The sequence below is a fragment of the Grampus griseus genome, assembly GCF_964374135.1.
Source record: "Grampus griseus genome assembly, chromosome: X".
Taxonomy (NCBI): domain Eukaryota; kingdom Metazoa; phylum Chordata; class Mammalia; order Artiodactyla; family Delphinidae; genus Grampus; species Grampus griseus.
In genome coordinates this window covers 28,937,871-28,956,476 of record NC_138999.1, presented here as the reverse complement: position 1 = coordinate 28,956,476, position 18,606 = coordinate 28,937,871, and the positions used below count along the sequence as shown (strand labels likewise).

The 18,606-nt window shown below is 38.2% G+C and overlaps 1 protein-coding gene across 6 annotated transcripts in view; it reads right to left on the bottom strand.

Annotated features, from left to right (window-relative positions):
* Positions 1 to 18,606, bottom strand: part of DMD (dystrophin) — a 2,236,200-nt gene that overhangs the window by 531,719 nt on the left and 1,685,875 nt on the right. For all 6 annotated transcript variants that reach the window (XM_082680764.1, XM_082680765.1, XM_082680763.1 and 3 more), the window contains one exon: positions 8,214 to 8,368. In XM_082680764.1, coding sequence (XP_082536890.1) covers positions 8,214 to 8,368 — 155 coding nt within the window. The remainder of the gene's footprint in view (positions 1 to 8,213; positions 8,369 to 18,606) is intronic.

Here is an 18,606-nt window from a genome sequence, read left to right as displayed (position 1 = left end):
GTGTCCATATCTTCTTCCTAAAACATGTTGCTTTTGGAGCTTTCTCCATCTCAGTAAATGGGTACCCCCATCTTCCAGTTGCTCAGGCTAAAAACTCTGTAGTCTTCTTGATGCCTCTCTTCCATACCTAAATCTAATCCATTACAAAACCTTTTGGGCTCTGTCCTCAAAATAGAGTAGAAGTCAATCATTTCCTCCCTCCCTCCCTCCCTTTCTTTCTTTTATTTTTGGCTGCGTTGGGTCTGCGTTCCATGCGGGCTTTCTCTAGTTGCGGCGAGCGGGGGGCTACTCTTCGTTGCGGTGCGTGGGCTTCTCATTGCGGTGGCTTCTCTTGTTGCCCAGCATGGGGTCTAGGCGCACGGGCTTCAGCAGTTGTGGCTTGCGGGCTCTAGAGCGCAGGCTCAGTAGTTGTGGCGCACGGACTTAGTTGCTCCGCGGCATATGGGATCTTCCCAGACCAGGGCTCGAACCCGTGTCTCCTGCATTGGCAGGTGGATTCTTAACCACCGCACCACCAGGGAAGTCCAGTAGAAGTCAAACATTTCTTACCACATTCACCTCTCCTATTCTGGTCCAAATCACAGTTGTCTCCCGACTGACTTATGACAACAGTCTTCTAATGGTTTCACTGATTTCCTTCAGTCTATTATTGCAGAGGGGCCAGATAAGCTTAAAGATGCCACTCCTCTGCTCAAAACCCTCCAATGACTCCCATCTCATTCAGAGTAAAAGCAAAAGTCCTTAGAGGGGCCTATAAGGTCCAATGTAATCAGATTCCTCTTACCTCCCTGAACTCCTTGTCTACTAGACTCTTGCTTGCTTGACCCATTCCTATCATACTGGTCTCCTTAAGGTTCCTCCAACATGCAGGGCACACTGCAGCCTCAGGGCATTTCCAGTTATTAGAACCCTCCTGGACTGTTTTTCTTCCAATTATCCACAGGGCTCACATCCTTAGGTCCTTTAAGTTTTGGTTAAAACTCACTCTTTCAGTGAGATCTTTCTTTTTTTTTAAGTATTTATTTATTTGGCTGCGCCGGGTCTTAGTTGCGGCACACAGGATCTTTAGTTGCGGCATGTGGGATCTAGTTCCCTGACCAGGGATGGAATCCGGGCCCCCTGCATTGGTAGTGTGGAGTCTTAGCCACTGGGCCACCAGGGAAGTCCCCAGTGAGATCGTTCTTAAGCACCATATTTAAGTAATAGCACTTCTCTTCCACCACTCGCTCACTCACACACTTACACATTCTCAACTGCTTTCCCTCTTTATGTTTCCACATTTCACTTATCACAATCTTATGTACAATACATTTAACTATTTTATTTGTTAATGTCTGTTTCTCACCTTCTCCTTGCCAGAATGTAAGTAAGCTTCATGAGGGTAGGGATTTTGTCTGCTGTATACCTAGTACCAAGAACTGAGCCTAACTAGCACATACCTAGCACCAAAATATTCACCAAGTGAATGAATTCTTAAAATGTTTATGACAGATGACATTTACTGAGCTCTTACTATGTGCCAGGCATTGTGCCAAGCACTTCACACTTATTATATTACTAGAGAAATTGGAGAATTGCAAAATAATATCGTTTGGAAATCAAAGAAGGGAAAGTTTCAACCAGTAGAGTTGATAAACAGGACCAAGGTCAAAAAGATGTCGAGTAGATGGATAAATAAAATAGGGCAATTAGTTATTATAAAAGTTATTGACAATCTTAATGAGTCCTTTTTTCAGGAAAGTGGAGGTACTGGGGAAGCCAGACTGAAGTGGGTCCAAGCATAACCAGAAGCTGGAGAGGAAACAAGAATGTCAATTACTACTTTAAAAAATTTTGATGGTAAGGGGAAACAAGGATAGCTGGATAGAAAAGTTGGTATCCTAAAAATGTTCTTCTAGGACGAGGGAACTTGAGCATGATGGTTGGCTGAAGGGGAGGAGCAAGGAGAAAGAAGAAATTGAAAATCCCAGAGAAAGGAAGCAGAACGGTTACTAAAAAAATACGTTGGCTAATGTGAAAGAGATCCAGTGTTCAGCTAGAGTAGCTCTTTGCTGCACACAAAATAGGGCTCAATAATTTCTCTCCCTTTTCTTCTTTTTTTTTAAAGTGAAAAAGAGAAAGGACCTAGGAATAGAGAAGCAAGGAGTGATTTACAAGGGCTTCATGGCTGCCAAAGATGGAGAACACAAGTGATAACTGTTCAATTTCTCAACTATTAATTGTAATTATTAAAATTTGAAACATATTATTAGAGCGGACAGGAGAATACTGAGATATTATTTTAAGGATAGTGTATTTGCATGCATGTCCATGCATATGCATATACACATACATACATGTATACACATACATGCTAAGTCTTTCTTAGAACTTAGAGAGATTGTTCAGGTATCTGGGAGCTTTTGTGAGGAACTTCTATCCATGATGAACCCTCTGATACTAGGATCAGCCCCTCTACTTGATGAGTTTGCTCCTTGCTGATGAGTAGTTGGAGAAGCCCTCCTATAGCTACAGACAGACAATTCAGAGTTAATGCACATTTCTTGTTTAAAGAGTGGCCCTGGAATAGAAATAAGGAAATGAAATCTCATGACAGTGTCATCATAAAGTCATCAGCCAGATGGCAGTCCTTGAGATCTAATCCTTAGAGGCTTCTCACAATAATATGTAATATCACATCTAATACTATCTTATTCACCAATTCATATCTATTCACAGAGATTGAAGGGAAAGAAATGAACTTGCAGAAGCCCACATTTCTGGCTTTATATGTTAACATGGACTCTATAAGTCATACGATCAGGAAAACAAAATATTTTTCTACATAGGTCACAATGATGATCTATGTTCTGATATGAACTGCTAAACTACAGAGGTTACTTGAGAAGCAGGTTTTGCTTTTATTCATGAATGGTAGAGCAAGTCCTTTTAGGTGCACGTAGCTATTTATATTTATCTACATAAAATGGTAATTAAAGGTCCAATAAAAGCCAGTATAGAATTTGAAGATTCCTCTGACCTATTAATAAACTTAAATTGAACACTAAACTACAAAACAAAATTAGCTCACTTTCGTTTTTGATTATGTCTTGAAACTACAGCCTGCCTGTATACGATATCAAAGTAAAGTTCTTCCAAGTTACACTTCTTATATCTTGTTTAACATTCAAAATTTTAAAACTGAAGTAAAGATTTTATTGCTTTACATAGGCTTCCAAATGCACAAAATTTTTGCATATATTTATCTATATGATTGAAAGTTTCAGTGCAGGCAATATATCAGTGCTCAGTGGTAAAACCTGAACCATGAGAAATGATGTAATCAGAATGCTTTCAACGGTCTCCCCTACCTAAAAAGCCTTGGTTATAGATATATTTCAAAGACATGAGATACTTTTATTCCCCAAACCCAAATATCAATATTAATAATTTCTCCTTTAAAATTATGTTTATTAGGATTACCAGTAAGTGTTTATATTCTGTGATAGTTGTAGTTTTAGACACTTTAAATGGCAACTCTAGAAGATGGATAAATAGAAAAAATAGGGTAGAAACAAGGAAATAGAATAATGTGAACCACTTTGTAAAGGACATACTTTTTATTTACAAAATTTGGCAAAATCTCGTTCTGAAGTAATAGAGTATGTAATTGTTATAAATGCATGCTAAACTGCTTAGGGGATCAATAAAATTTTCTGCGATGATGGAAATGTTCAGTTCTGGACTGTCCAATGGGGAAGCCACTCGTTACCTGTGGCTCTTGAGCATCTGAAAGGTGGCTGAGGAGCCGGAAGAAATGAATTTTAAATTTTATTTAATTGTACTACTTTAAATTTAAATGACCATCTATGGCTAGTGGCTACCCTACTGAAGAGCACAAATCTAGAGGAGGACGATGATGTTACTTCACTTCTGGGTTTAGCTGGACGAGACACTGGATAAAAACATCAAAATGCAGAAGATCACATAAAGAGTTTTCTTGTTCTTTACCTATTTAGCATAAGATCTATAAGAATATAAAATAAGAGAAGATGCAGCCAAGTAAAATACGGTTTAATCTGTGCGGGTGACACACACAACACACACCGAATGTGAACTTCCCAGGTAAAGGTATCATTAGCCAATAGAGAACCCAGCTCTCCTCATGCCCTTTCACACTGACCAGAACCACCACCAAGCCCAAATGGCCCACTTTTATGACTACCCTACGTGAGAGTATACTGTGCATGAATATACAACCTACATGACTAGACCGTATTCACTCAGATTTGACTGGCTGTCTCTCCAGGGAGCTTCACGCTGTCCAGCTACAGCATGACGGTTTATCAGTTTCTTCTTTCCATACCCTTTGTGGCAGACATTCTCTATTGGCTGGCTCAACCTAAATTCCTAGATACTAGAGGTGGTTTTGTGGCATAGTTCTGACCCGAAAGTTCCTGAGAAAGCCACTGTTTTCCTGACACCAGCACTGCCCCTTCTGCTGCTGCTTCTTCCTGCTGGAATGCTTATGTTCTGAGGGAAATGCCAAGAAGAACAAGGAGACTTCAGGGCTGACATTGCTGCGCTATGGAGCCCATGTCACGACCTGCCCGACTCTGAACTTCTCATAAAGTGACAGGAACAGACCTCCATTAGGTAAGCTATTGAACTTGGGTTTTCTGTTACTTGAAACTGAAAGCAATCCTTTCAATTTTTCTTCTGTGTTGAGTTACTGGCACTCCAGAACACTTGTAGTTAGTTATTTTTTGTTTGTTCATTTACCTATTAAACATGTTTTGGGGGTAGATACTATGTGCCAAGCTAAGTGCTAAGTCATATGGTGAACAAGCAGCCAATGTGTATACCCCAATGTGTATACAGAGCAAACATTCTCATAAGAGACAAAGACCAACAGACACTTACATACAGTGTAGTGAGATAAGCACTATAACAGGGTGTAGGCTTTGGGGTTGGTAATCAGAGAAGGCTTCCTGGAGGAAATGGCATTTACACTGAGACCTGGATAATGAATAGAACTTAACCATGCAAAAAGGAAGGAATAATACATCTATCACGTCAGCACATAATAGAGAAGACAGAACACAGCTATGAGGAAATGAAAATAGCTCACTGTTACTTAATTATGGGGAGGGGAGATTGAGGGAGAGCAGAAACTTAGGCTGGAGTTTTAAGGAAAGGCCATAACGTGCAAGATCTTGAAGTCATTGAAAGGAGTGTGGACTGTCTTCAAATAATAACGGATAAGCCACCAAAGCCTTTAAAACTGGGTGGGGGGGAGGGGGAACTATATGAATATACTGTATTTAGAAAAATCATCCTGCGTTCTATGTAGAGAATGGGTAAGAAGCAGGAAGATGTAGTCATTTAAGCAAGACATGATAGTTGAAGAGTAGGGAGGAAGGGAAATAACTGGATTTGAAAGCTATTTAGGTAGTAAATAGCTTTGTGATAGCTTGGCCACTGGGATTGTATTCAATAGAAGGAAGAGTCAAGCATGAATTTCCAATTTGGACAACTGAATGGGTTGTGGTAATGTTCACTGGAGAGGGATCATAGGAAGAGAAGTAGGTTGCATTTGGAGAAAGAGGTTGTAAGAGGACAAAGATGAGTTCAGCTTTGGGCCTATTAAATTTGAAGTTCCCGAGGGACATTAAAATGAAAAGAAATCAATAGGATATGCAGGTCTGAAATTCAACGATCACGCTCAGCTGCAAATGGTATAAATGGAGAGTCATCAGCAGACTGAAACTACACAAGTGGATGAATTTTCATAGAGTATATGTGAGAAAGAAACAGGGAAGAACTTTAGAGGCATGAATCGAATTAGCTTGGCAAATCACAGGTTCTCTATGGGCTAGCAAAAAATGTAATTTGGCTTTTAACTTTCTATTTTACTTTACCCATTGGAGAAATAACTATATACCTTCCTTAGGTGGTAGCTTTTTAGGGACCAAGTCAAAAAATATAAACTGGAAGCCCCTTCTCTGAGGAATCCAAAGACCTAACGAAAATGATCAGAAGAAATGAGAGGGCTGTTTGGAGACTCAAGGAGCATGAAAGAGTGGCATAGAAGGGATAGACCTCTCTTGAAGCCCCAGTTTTGTAAAATGTCTCCTTCTTGGCTTACATTCCCTAAACTCATCAAATTAATCTCTGATCTTAATTTGCGTACCCATAGAGGCCTCTCTTTGAGAAGCAGGTATTTCCCAGTGAGATCTTAACTACTGACTCTCTGATACCAATCGATTACATATGAATAAGTCTCCCTGAGCCTAATCTGCCCTCATTTAACTGAACAAACAGCAGATCTGTATTTGGAGCAGAAAGTACAAACCTTGCCAATAAGAGGAGGCAGTAACTTGGAGAATTTTTTTTTTATCAGTTCCCTATTCAACCGGGGTTCTATTGATAGGGCCCCAAATATAACTCCCCAACTTCAGGTTGAGTCCTCTCTTCCATGGCCATCTGAACACCCACTGTCTGGAATTTAGGGCTAGAGCTGCTCTATTCCCCCAGGATGACCGGCTCAAATCCACTTTCACAGGAGTTTATACTCTTCAATCTTTAACTCAGTTTCAAGATTAACTTGATCTCTCAATTGCCGTGTATTAATAGTTCCTTACTCCTAAGAGTTTCTGCTTAGTTCAAAACCTGTTTTTGTTTTCTTTAATGGTGGCCTTTTTTTCTTAATAAAGGCCACCTACCTGACTTCAGTAAGTCATGTTATCTTCTGGAACTCATCTACCTTTCACTGGGATCTTCCTTACCACCATACAGGTGCTATTTTTGCCTCTGTTTTCTGACAGAGCTAAAAATGAGTACCCAATAATCCTTGACTTACCATAGCATGAACAAGGTAACTATAAATTATGTCGAGTCATCATTCAACAAATATTTACCCTGCAGCATTATTTACAATAGCCAAGATATGGAAGCAACCTAAGCGTCCATCGATAGATGAATGGATAAAGAAGATGTGGTATATGTATACACCGGAATGTTAGTCATAAAAAAGAAGAAAATTTTGCCATTTGCAACAACATGGATGGAACTTGAGGGCATTATGCTAAGTGAAGTAAGTCAGACAGAGAAGGACAGATACTGTATGATGTCACTTATATGTGGAATCTAAAAAACCAAAACAAACAAAACAAAATGGAAACAGACTCATATAGACAGAGAACAAATGGGTGGTTACCAGATGGAAGGAGGGGGTAAAAGGGAGAAATAGGTGAAGAGGATTAAGAGGTACAAATCTCCAGTTATAAAATAAACAAGCAATGGGGATGTAATATACAGCATGAGGAATACGGTCAATAACATTGTAATAACTTTGTATGGGGACAGATGGTTACTAGACTTATTATAGTGATCATTTCATAATAAGTGCAAATGTCAAATAACTATGCAGTATACCTGAAACTAACATAATATTGTACATCAGCTACATTTCAATTAAAAAAACACAAATATTTACCAGCTCCCTACTATATCACCTGGTTCAGGATGTGTCAAATAAGAAAGATAGCCTCTGTCCTCAGGGAGGTTAGACTAATGTGAAGGACAAACATTAAACAATTAGTTACATAATTCATGTATTTGTTTATAATTTTGTTTATAATTAGGATAAATGCTAATGAAAGAACAGCACAAGGGGTTAAGAGTGAAAAATAAGGAGTCAGGACTTAGTTCGAGGAGATGGTGTCTCTAAGAGCTGTTGATTTCCGTAGATATATAATGGGAAATGAAGTTATGAGTCATGTTACACTACACAAATTTTCCCATTGGGTGTGTGGAGGGAGATACAATGACGGCACCAGAGACAGCTATAACTCCATCATGAAGCCCAAAGTGACTTCCCTGTCAGACTAAAGATGGGGCAGTTTGTGGCATGACGGAATAGAACAATATTTCTTTGGATAGAGTTCTCAAAGCAGACTAATAAATGGCCCTTTTAGCTACAAATCAATCTTTTGTTTTTGTCTAATTGCCTAGTTACGTCACTACCTTTCTGACTGTGGGCAACTTCGGGTCCCTCATCTTTAAAATAAGTGGACTTAGGCAAGACTGTGAGTTTGGTTGGCATTTGTCATCTTGGAGCCTCCCAAAGCCCTGGTTTAGCAGGATGGGAAAACAAATCTGCATTATCCACCCAGTGTCACTACCCTATCATTAGAATCAGCAAATAGTTTTAGAAATAATATAGTTCATACCTTTTATGAATGCTTGCCCAAGAGGCATTGATGTTCTCTGTTATCATGTGTACTTTTCTGGTATCATCTGCAGAATAATCCCGAAGAAGTTTCAGTGCCAAGTCATTTGCCACATCTACATTTATCTGCCACTGGCGGAGGTCTTTGGCCAACTGCTATAGATACACATGGGAAAGAGAACGAATGTCAGTTTTCTCTGAAATCTCTAGTTGCACTTTCTTAAAATGCTTCATAAACAGCTTCTGAATCCTCGGGTCAGAGCATGTCTACACGGTTGCTTTTAACCTACCGTGTGTAGTTCACTCAAACATGATAGTATAAGCTAACCCATTTTTCATGACAAAACTTTTCAAATCCAGCTTCTTGAGCAATAATCAGTATCAGGTATCTCAATTTAGTAGCAATTAATTGGAAACAAACTTGGCTTAATTGTTTTTATCATGGGAGAGAACAAACTATAAAAATAAGCTCTCAAATAATTGTTGAGTATGTGACATATACCAAAATTTGAACAGAAAAAAATATCACGTTAGTTCTTTTCCTCGTCATTAACTTGTTGAATTGTTTATGTAATTAGTGCCATCTACTGGCATTCAACTAAAGCTGCATACGGAAAATATTAGGCATCAAAAAAAAAAAACAGTGCTGTTATTCTAGTTATGAACTTATTTAAAGGATCAGTTTATTCATAATACTTAAAAAAATCCTACTTTAAAATCAGAATAAAATTTTAAATATAAGAATTTTGCTAAACCAAATGACGTATGTTTTCTTCTTTTTTTATCTTTAACAATTGAGTATTATCAAACCATGTATTGCATCACTTGAAATATCATATATCAAGAAAGAAATAAACCAATGATAGGTTTATCTGGATGTATATTAACCCCAAGTTTCTATTAAACATTGCTTCAAGTGCATGGAAGAGGTTTCCAAGCATTACGGTATTATTAAATTACAAAGATAGTTATATCAAATCCAATATAGTGGGTTAAATGGACAAAGGAATAGTAACAAGCAATTCAAACAAGAGAAAGAATAAAAAGTTTTTAAAGAAAAGGAAAAAAATCAACTTTCAAAACATGAAAAAATAAGAGTATTACAATTTGACACCAATTAAGTTTAAAAAAATAAAATCCAAAGCTGGATAGACTGTAGCCAAACTAGCGCATTCATATACTACTGATGGGAGCAGCATCTATTAGGACAATTTGGCAATATATATCAAGTGACATACAAACGCTTATTCCCATTGACCCAGTAATCTAATTTTAGTATTTTCTCCCAGTAAAATATTTAAAAGAAAGGACGTACATTATAGGAATAAAGATCTTCATTAATAAGATAGTAAAAAAATGAGAAACAATTTCAATGTTTAATGAGAGGATATTAAAATAAGGCAATACATCAACCCAATGGTCTAATATGCAGTAAATGTGCACAGAAATCACACAAAAAAGAAAAGAACACAATTTCTACCTTCACTGTATTTCTTAAATCTGTAAGAGTACACTGACATAAATTGGAAGGGTAAAAGAGAAAATTGAAACTAATTGATGTTTCTGAAAAGAGTACTCATTTTTGTTTTAGTATTTGTTCTTTTATGTTAATATGATTTATGGTAATAAAAATCAAACACTCGTACTTTTCAACATAGTTTCAGTATACATGAGTACACTCCTGTTCCCTGAAAATCTATAATCAGTATATAATCTGGCATTTCTCAGTTAATTAGAACATCCTATTCTAGAATCAAACGAAATAATTGCATTTATTGCATATAGCAAATAGACCCAGATAACAGAGCTAGTAGGAAGCAGCTAAAGCCAGTATCACTAACTTTTGCTATAAAAATAAAAAGAGAGACAATTTTTAAAGGCACACAGTATACTCGCTGTACTATAAAGCAATTACAATTTAACCTTGTGGAATTCCTGCCTTTTCTCATATACACCTTTTATCAAGCCCTGCAGTTCCTATTTTCCACTTTTTATATCCTCACACTGTCCAAAAGCCCTCCTGAGGTGAAACACACACACCAAAGTCTTTCCCTTTCTAGAAATTTCCTACAGTACAAAATTACATCTTCTTCCCTTTCCCTCTTCACTGAAGCCACTTTTAACCTATAGTGTTAAAAAGTAATGTATACTAAGATATGAAAGACCAATTGGTCCTTATTATCCAGAAGATGGTATTTGCATTTTAAAATACGAGCTTATTATCTATCATCTATTAAATCTCTAATTGGCAGCATAAGACTCTACAAAACTGACACCAATAACTTAGTTACCTTTCAGTTAGGCAATTCCTTTTTAAGAAAAATGCAACTGCTAAAGAAATACTTATTATGAACCAACATCAGAGCATATATGTATAGATTTAGCAATATAAAATGTTAATTAAAATTTTAATAAATATAATTAAAATCATTTATTTTATCTAAGAAAAGACAAATGATCTTGGAAGTCAACCCTCACTCATGGGTTGTTACTTGAAAAGTCTAGATATAAGAGGATACACTCTTTGGTTCTAATCTATAGATCATAAAAAATACCTAAAAGTAGAAGCTGAAAAGTATACTAGGATTTTCCAAAATCTTGAAGGACATAGCAGTTTAAAGTTTAATTAGACACTTCATAGTAAAAAGGTAGTAAAGGAGTAAGGCTTGACTTCAAACCACAGTTTTTTGGTATACTTTAATGCATGAAAGGCAAAAATACGCAAGCCATATATTTTTCTTCAAATTTGTATTCACACTGAAATTTAAATTTTTTTTTTTTTAAACATCTTTATTGGAGCATAATTGCTTTACAATGGTATGTTAGTTTCAGCTTCACAACAAAATGAATCAGTTATATATATACATATGTTCCCATATCTCTTCCCGCTTGCGTCTCCCTCCCTCCCACCCTCCCTATCCCACCCCTCCAGGCGGTCACACAGCACCGAGCTGATCTCCCTGTGCTATGCGGCTGCTTCCCACTAGCTATCTACCTTACGTTTGGTAGTGTATACATGTCCATGCCTCTTTATTGCTTTGTCACCGTTTACCCTTCCCCCTCCCCATAGCCTCAAGTCCATTCTCTAGTAAGTCTGTGTCTTTATTCCTGTTTCACCCCTAGGTTTTTCATGACATTTTTTTTTTTCTTAAATTCCATATATATGTGTTAGCATACGGTATTTGTCTCTCTCTTTCTGACTTACTTCACTCTGTATGACAGACTCTAGGTCTATCCACCTCATTACAAATAGCTCAATTTCGTCTCTTTTTATGGCTGATGAAATTTAAATTTTTATACCTGAGAAAATCTTGGCTGAATGCTATCCTTCACTGCATACAGCTCAGATTTTGCTGTGATGTAGGATTAAAAAGAAAAAAATCCCACTGACCTTGACTAACATTGACAGGGCTAAGGCCCTTATCTGAACTCAAAGGTTCTCAACCGCAGCACCCCTTTCTCCCTTCTTAAAGACATTCACCAGAACAGACTGGTTTCCCTTCCTCCTAAGGTAATAATATGTTGACCACCTTGGGCTTTAACCAAGTGTCATTCACAGCAGGAACGTTGACCTTGACCAGCTTTGCCTACTACTGTGAAATTTACTACTGGGACAACTCCAGACCACAGAAGAATTTTAAATTCAAAAATACAATAGAATTCACACACTCTTTTTAGTTCTGAATTCCATTTACAACTGTATACTCTACAGGGAATCGTGTAGTGATCATGGTGTGTGAAGAAATTTAAAATATTGTGAGCACTAGCCTATAAAAAAAAGATGATTTTGTGGGTGTATATATATATGTGTGTATGTGTTTTTTATGAAGAATATAAAATGCTCAATCCCCAAGAGATTGTGTCCCCAACCAGGAAAGAAATATTTCATATTCAAACCTCATATGATGCTGCTACAATATGTGCTTGGCAGTTATACACAGTATTTAAGGCAGAAAAAATGATTATGGACTATGGGACAACCTGAATTCATTTCAAGAATTTTCAGTATTAAAATTTTTAAATTTCAGTGTTTGTCTTTTCTTTTTTCTTTGTAAGAACTCTTTTTAGGAATATTGACCCGATACAAGGGAAAACAAGGGAGGAAGAGAAAGAGGATTGGAGAGTCTGGGCAACAGAATGAGCCTGCTGGGTTTGAATCCTGACTTGATCACTTACTAGTTATGTGACAAATGGGAAAGTTAATTATGCTCTCTATGCCTCAGTTTCCCCCTTTATTAAATGGGTATATTAACAGTATTTACCTTGAAAGATTATTATAAGGATTAATTTATAAAATGCAGGGAAAACACTTAGAGTGGTGCCTGGCATACCCAAAGCATTAAATAAGTATTGGTTAGAATCACCATCATTACTACTACTACTACTACCACTACTACTACTACCACTACCACTACTACCACCACCACCACCACCACCACCACCACCACCACCACCACCACTACCACCACTACCACTACTACTACGATTACTATTACTACTGCTGCTGCTAGTTTTTTAAAAATATTTATTTATTTATTTGGTTGCGCTGGGTCTTAGTTAGTTGTGGCATGTGGGATCTAGTTCCCAGACCAGGAATCGAACCTGGGCCCCCTGCACTGGGAGCATGGAGCCTTAGCCACCGGACCACCAGGGAAGTCCTCTACTGCTGCTATTTTTAAATGAACCATACTACAGCCACCACAGGGTGAGCCTCTAATGAATGAAAGAAAGGGACCCACTGTTTTATAAACATTGTCTATAACGCTGCACCTCTAAAAGTCTCCCTTTAATTTAGAAGATAAATGTGAGTATGTAGACCTACAATTAAAATTTTAAAGTTGAGTATTGTCTAAGTTTTCTTATAAAATGTGTTTTGAGATATTCACCTACAAGTGAAATTCAGGTTTGTTTCAGGTGAACTCGATTTTAAAAAATTTAATGGCCCTGACTCAAAGGAGCATCATAAAAAGCAATGCAGAGTAATGAAGAGGCATCTTCCCAGGAAGGCTTGATTGGCCACTGTCTTGCAGTTTGATTTTAAAGTCATTAACCTTTGAGTTCCAGTTTTGTTGTCTGTAAAACAGGATGGGATTACTTAGGCTGCTTACTATGCCTCACATTTGTTATGAGGTCAAAATCAAAATCAAATTGCTTGTGTGAAATACAATTCATATTTTATGAAAAGACAAGAAAACTTTAAATATAAAAATTCTTCTCTGCCCTTTGGCCATGTCTCTGCCTGCACTGTACACTGTGTATCTGCGTTATGCATCGACCAAACCTCCCCCCCCCCACCATCCGCAGGAATACCTGCTCAACCATAACAAGCAGCATTCTCCCAGCATCAACAAAACAACTCCTTAAACGATAACATTCCTTCCTTTTTTGTTTTTAACATTCCTTCTTGATCTTGGAAGGGGTCATGTGATCCACCACAATTATGCTTAGATCTGGATTATATAAGTGGTCGATAATACGTCATTTGATGTATAGCCCTCTGTCTCAAAAAACTTATATAACTGTGCCTTGACTTCTGACAAGTGGAACAGTTCTCAGAGCTTTCTGAGATGCTCTTCCCAGGTCATAATCTTCAAATTTGGCTCAAATAAAAATTTCCATTTCTTTCTTAGGTCGACTGATTAATTTCTCGTTGACATTTGGAAATTTATAAAACAGGATCCTAATATATTTACAGATAAAAAGTTCTACATACTGGGTTTTCTCCTTTTGCCTTAGATACTGTGTTTGCATACATGAACTAAGAGATTCATTTAAAAAAATTAGCTCTGTGAGCTAACAGCTAAGAGCTTATTAGCTCTTAGACCCATTCTCTGCCCCTCTCCTACTCTGCTCAGTATTGCAGATGGACTAACCACTTTAGGGGATCAGCAAATCCCAGGATTTCTTGCTAGCTGGCTTCTAGATGGTTAGGCCAGTGAGAGAGCCAGAGGAAGGCTGAAACTAGAGTATATCTCTCCCTCTCTCTATGTGGGCAGTATCTTCTTTGTGTCTCCATTTCCCACTGGACAGACCCTCTCTCTGTAATTTCAGTACTGCTGTGCAGCCCACACAGTGGTCAAGTTAGCACCAGATGGCTCTGGCTTCTGGGCTTTGGTGACACGTGTTGTCTCTCCAACCCTCGAAGTGGTAACAGCTTCCCGATGTCACTAAACTCTGAGTTGCGTATCTCCTGTTGGACTTCTCAGCTCCTTCATTAGCCATGGAACCAGTCCTCTGTATTTAAATTCCCTCTACTTGAAACATTTTGTGTGGTTTCTAAACTGCACCCTGATGATACAAACTGGAAGAAATCTCACAGCAAATGACCCTACCTATAATTACACAGGGGCAATTTAACATCAAGCATAAATTTCATGAAATATCAGATTTCACATCTTGCATCCTTCTCTCCAGCCTCAGAGCAAGAGGTGACTCTTGTGCTCAAGGACACTCCCTCGCCCTCCCCCTCCCCCGCCCCCTCCATGTATTCCCTTCTCTGTGTCTTTTCAACCTCTTGCCTCTCTGCAAGGTCTTTCTCTACAACTTTCAAACATGAGTCTCTCACCCATCTTTAAACAACAACAAAACCTGCATCGTTTTCTTTCCTTTCACAGTTAAGCTCCTCAGAAGGCAAATACTCACTCATTGCCTCAACTTGATTACGTTCCTGCCACTTTATAATTCATCAAAATCAGGCTTCTGCCATCACCACCTCAATAAAACTATTCTGAAAGAAGTCGCTCTGGAAAATCGGATTATTGACCTCAATTCTTTACCCCACCTTGTATCCATGCCCTTTGCTATGTAACTTTGAGTTTCCTGCTACAAGGGGCAGTTTACTTCCCTGCCCTTGACAATGAGCTTGGCCATATGACTTGTTTTGCCTAATTCTAGCGAGATGTTAATAGAAGTGACACAAGCAGAGGCTTCAAAACATGCTTCTGCAGTGGGGCTGGCCCTTTGGCACTTCTGCCATTATCGTGAGACAAACGTGTCCTGGGCTAGCCTGCTCATCCTTGGAGAAGGATGAGTGACGTGTGGACGAGAGCTACCCCTATCAACCTGCAGTGTGAAGCAGTGCCACCCCAGACGAGCTGCAAACTCACGAAGAAAGAAATGCTTATTATTGTTTGCCACTGGCGTTTTGAAGATGCTTGTCATGCAGCACTTTTGTGAAAATATTTAACTGATTCAGTCACCAATGGTCACTGTCTGTGGAAAGTTTTAGGTTCTCATTTACTTGATTTGTACGCAGCAACTGGTGCTATTGACTGCTCTGTTCTTGAGGCTCTATCTTTCCTTGGTCCCCTCTCTTTGGGTGTCCTCTATATACTCTTAAGCTTCAAGTGTTTCTTTTTCTGCCTGTCCCTTAAATGTTGGTGTTCCCCAAGGTTCTGTCCCTCGCTCAACCTTCTCCTTCTGCAGTGCAAGTGGATCCTCAACTGGAAGAAGAGGCAGAGAGCACATCCATATAGAAGTTGTACCATAATTTTCCCTTATATCCAAATATTCTACCTCCATTGCCACTGCCTTAACTTAAGCCCTCATCGACTCTTACTTGGACTCTGCAATAACCTTTTTATTGGCTCCTTCCCTCTACTCTAGACCTTCCATCCACGTATAGCTGCTCAAGGGATCTTTTTGAAATGGAAATATAACATTATTCCTCTGTAAAACCTTTCAATGGCTCCCTGTTACCTGCAAGACAAAGTCCAAACCTCTTTCCTTGGACTACAAGGCCCTCAAATATATGATCCTTACATAAATATCCACTTTGACCTTTCGTTATCTCCTTTGCTCTTACCCAGTCCCATAACTGCCCATACAAAAACCCTGAAAGGTTAAGTGACTTGTTGAAGGTGACATAGCTTGTCAGTGAAAGAGGCATCACAAAAATGCAGGTTTCTTGGCTTCAATATTTAGGGTTCAATCTACTTAAAGAAGATATGCTTCCACATAAAAGGATTTAAGGAGGATGGCTGGATTTATTATAATTGAATTTTGAAGAATATAAAATAGTCTCCTTGATGATTATAGCATGATTGGAAAATTACTGTATATAATAAAGTAAGACATTGCTAAACAAAGACAGCAGAAAAAAATACATATTTGGTTTATTAAAAAAAATCACTAAACAGTTTACTCCTAAGTATAAATTAATGTTCTATACATATTTATTGGGAAAAAGAAATACAATTTCTTTCTTGCTTGTGTGAATTAAAATGACCTAGAAAACCTCTTTATGGATATATAATAGAAATGTTAAAATATCTGTAAGGAATCTATTTCAAAAGTAAAGCCTCTCACCATAAACTTCAAGACTCATCTATTAAACCTCTAACATTACCAAGCAACTCTATTTCAGAAGGTAACACTATACAGGGGATACTATTTGAGAAAACGGCCCTCATTTTCCAGCTTACTGGAAATGATTAATCTTTTCAATAGCTCTGAGGACTACATACCAAAGTTGTTACTTTTTTGTCCTTTCAACAATGACTACAAGCTGAGAGCAGGCTGGTAAATGTGTTATCGGCCAACCCATTAGAGTTCCATTATTTTCTGTCTTACATGACTTCATGTAATGAATTTTTATAATTAAACTAATGGCATACAATTTATTTTCCCTCCTCTTTACTTTTCAGGCCCCCTTTCTTTTCCAGCGTTTTTGGAGTAAGTTTTATACAAAAAGAACGGAGGAGAGCCCTCCAAGTGCTTCATTACGTTAATTTCATTATGACATTTTGGAAAGCATTCTCTTTATCTGGGCTCTCTTTTTAATTTGCTGACTTTATTAAAAGACTTAAGCAGTGTTGTAATTAACAAATCACCCAGCTACCCCAGGCATCTAAGAGAAGTCTGGTTGAGAGGGTGTGGACATGGTTGGGTGGAAATGATTCTAGAGAGAAAGCCAGAGGACAGATCCCCAGAAAGTCGCATTTTCTCGGCTATTTTCAAATCCCATGAACCTACTGCAGTAGACTACATTATTGTTCACAGACATTTGGAGCCTTTTTCATACCAGAGGATTACACAGCTGCACCCCCACTGAATTAGGGATGATACCATAACTGATTTTGGCTACACGTCACTTCCAGGGAGATGGTTTAAGAGCCAGTGGCATCATTCATTATGTTTCCTGACTCTCTGATCAGAGAAGTATGTATCAAGATGCAGCTCCCATTAGCTGCACTCCCTGAATAACTAAGCTAAGTAGAATGCCCTTGTCAATCTAGAGTGGACATGGAACATGAATAAAACACAAACTTTGTGTTGTCTCTAGATTTGGGGATAGTTTGTTACTGTGGCATAATTTAGCCTATCCTGACTGACATACCTACTCAAGTATGACCCTAGTGCATATGAAGTGGTATCTCATTGTGGTTTTCATTTGTATTTTCCTAATAATGACTGATGTTGACCATCATTTCATGTGCTTATTAGCCACTTATACACCTTCTTTGAAGAAATGTCTATTAAAATCCTTTGCTGATTTATAATTGAGTCTTTCTTGTTCTTATTGAGTTATGAGTTCTTTACATATTCTGCATACAAGTCTCTTATCAGATATATGATTTGCAAATATTTTCTCCCATTCTGTGGGTTATCTTTTTACTTTCTTTATGATATTGCTTGCAGCACAAAAGTTTTTAATTTTGATGAAGCCCAAGTTATATATTTTTTCTCTTGTCACTTTGCTTTTGGTGTCATGTCTAAGAAAACACTGCCTAACTCATTCTACTCCTGCTCTCCTCCCCGCCCCGTACGCGGGCCTCTCACTGTTGTGGCATCTCCCGTTGCGGAGCACAGGCTCCAGACGCGCAGGCTCAGCGGCCATGGCTCATGGGCCCAGCCGCTCCGCGGCATGTGGGATCTTCCCGGACCAGGGCACGAACCCGTGTTCCCCTGCATCGGCAGGCGGACTCTCAACCACTGAGCCACCAGGGAAGCCCCATTCTACTCCTATGTTGTCTTATAAGAGTTCTAATATTTTAGTTCTTATATCTAGCTCTAAGATCCATTTTTGAATTAATTTTTTTGTATGGTGTGAGGTAGGGTCAAACTTCATTATTTTGTATGTGGACATTTAGTTATGCAAGCATGAACTTTTGAAAAAATATTCTTTTCCCTTTGAATTGTCTAGGTACTCTTGCCAACAATCAATTGACCATAAATGCAAGGATTTAGTTCTGAACTTTCCATTTTGTTTCATTGATCTATATGTTTACCTTGATGTCAGTACCACACTGTCTTGATTACTGTAGCTTTCTAGTAAGTTTTGAAATTAGGAACTGTGTGTCCTCCAACTTTGTGCTTTTTTCAAGGTTGCTTTGGCTATTCTTTGTCCCTTCCATTTCAGTATGAATTTTAGGATCTACTTGTCTATTTCTACA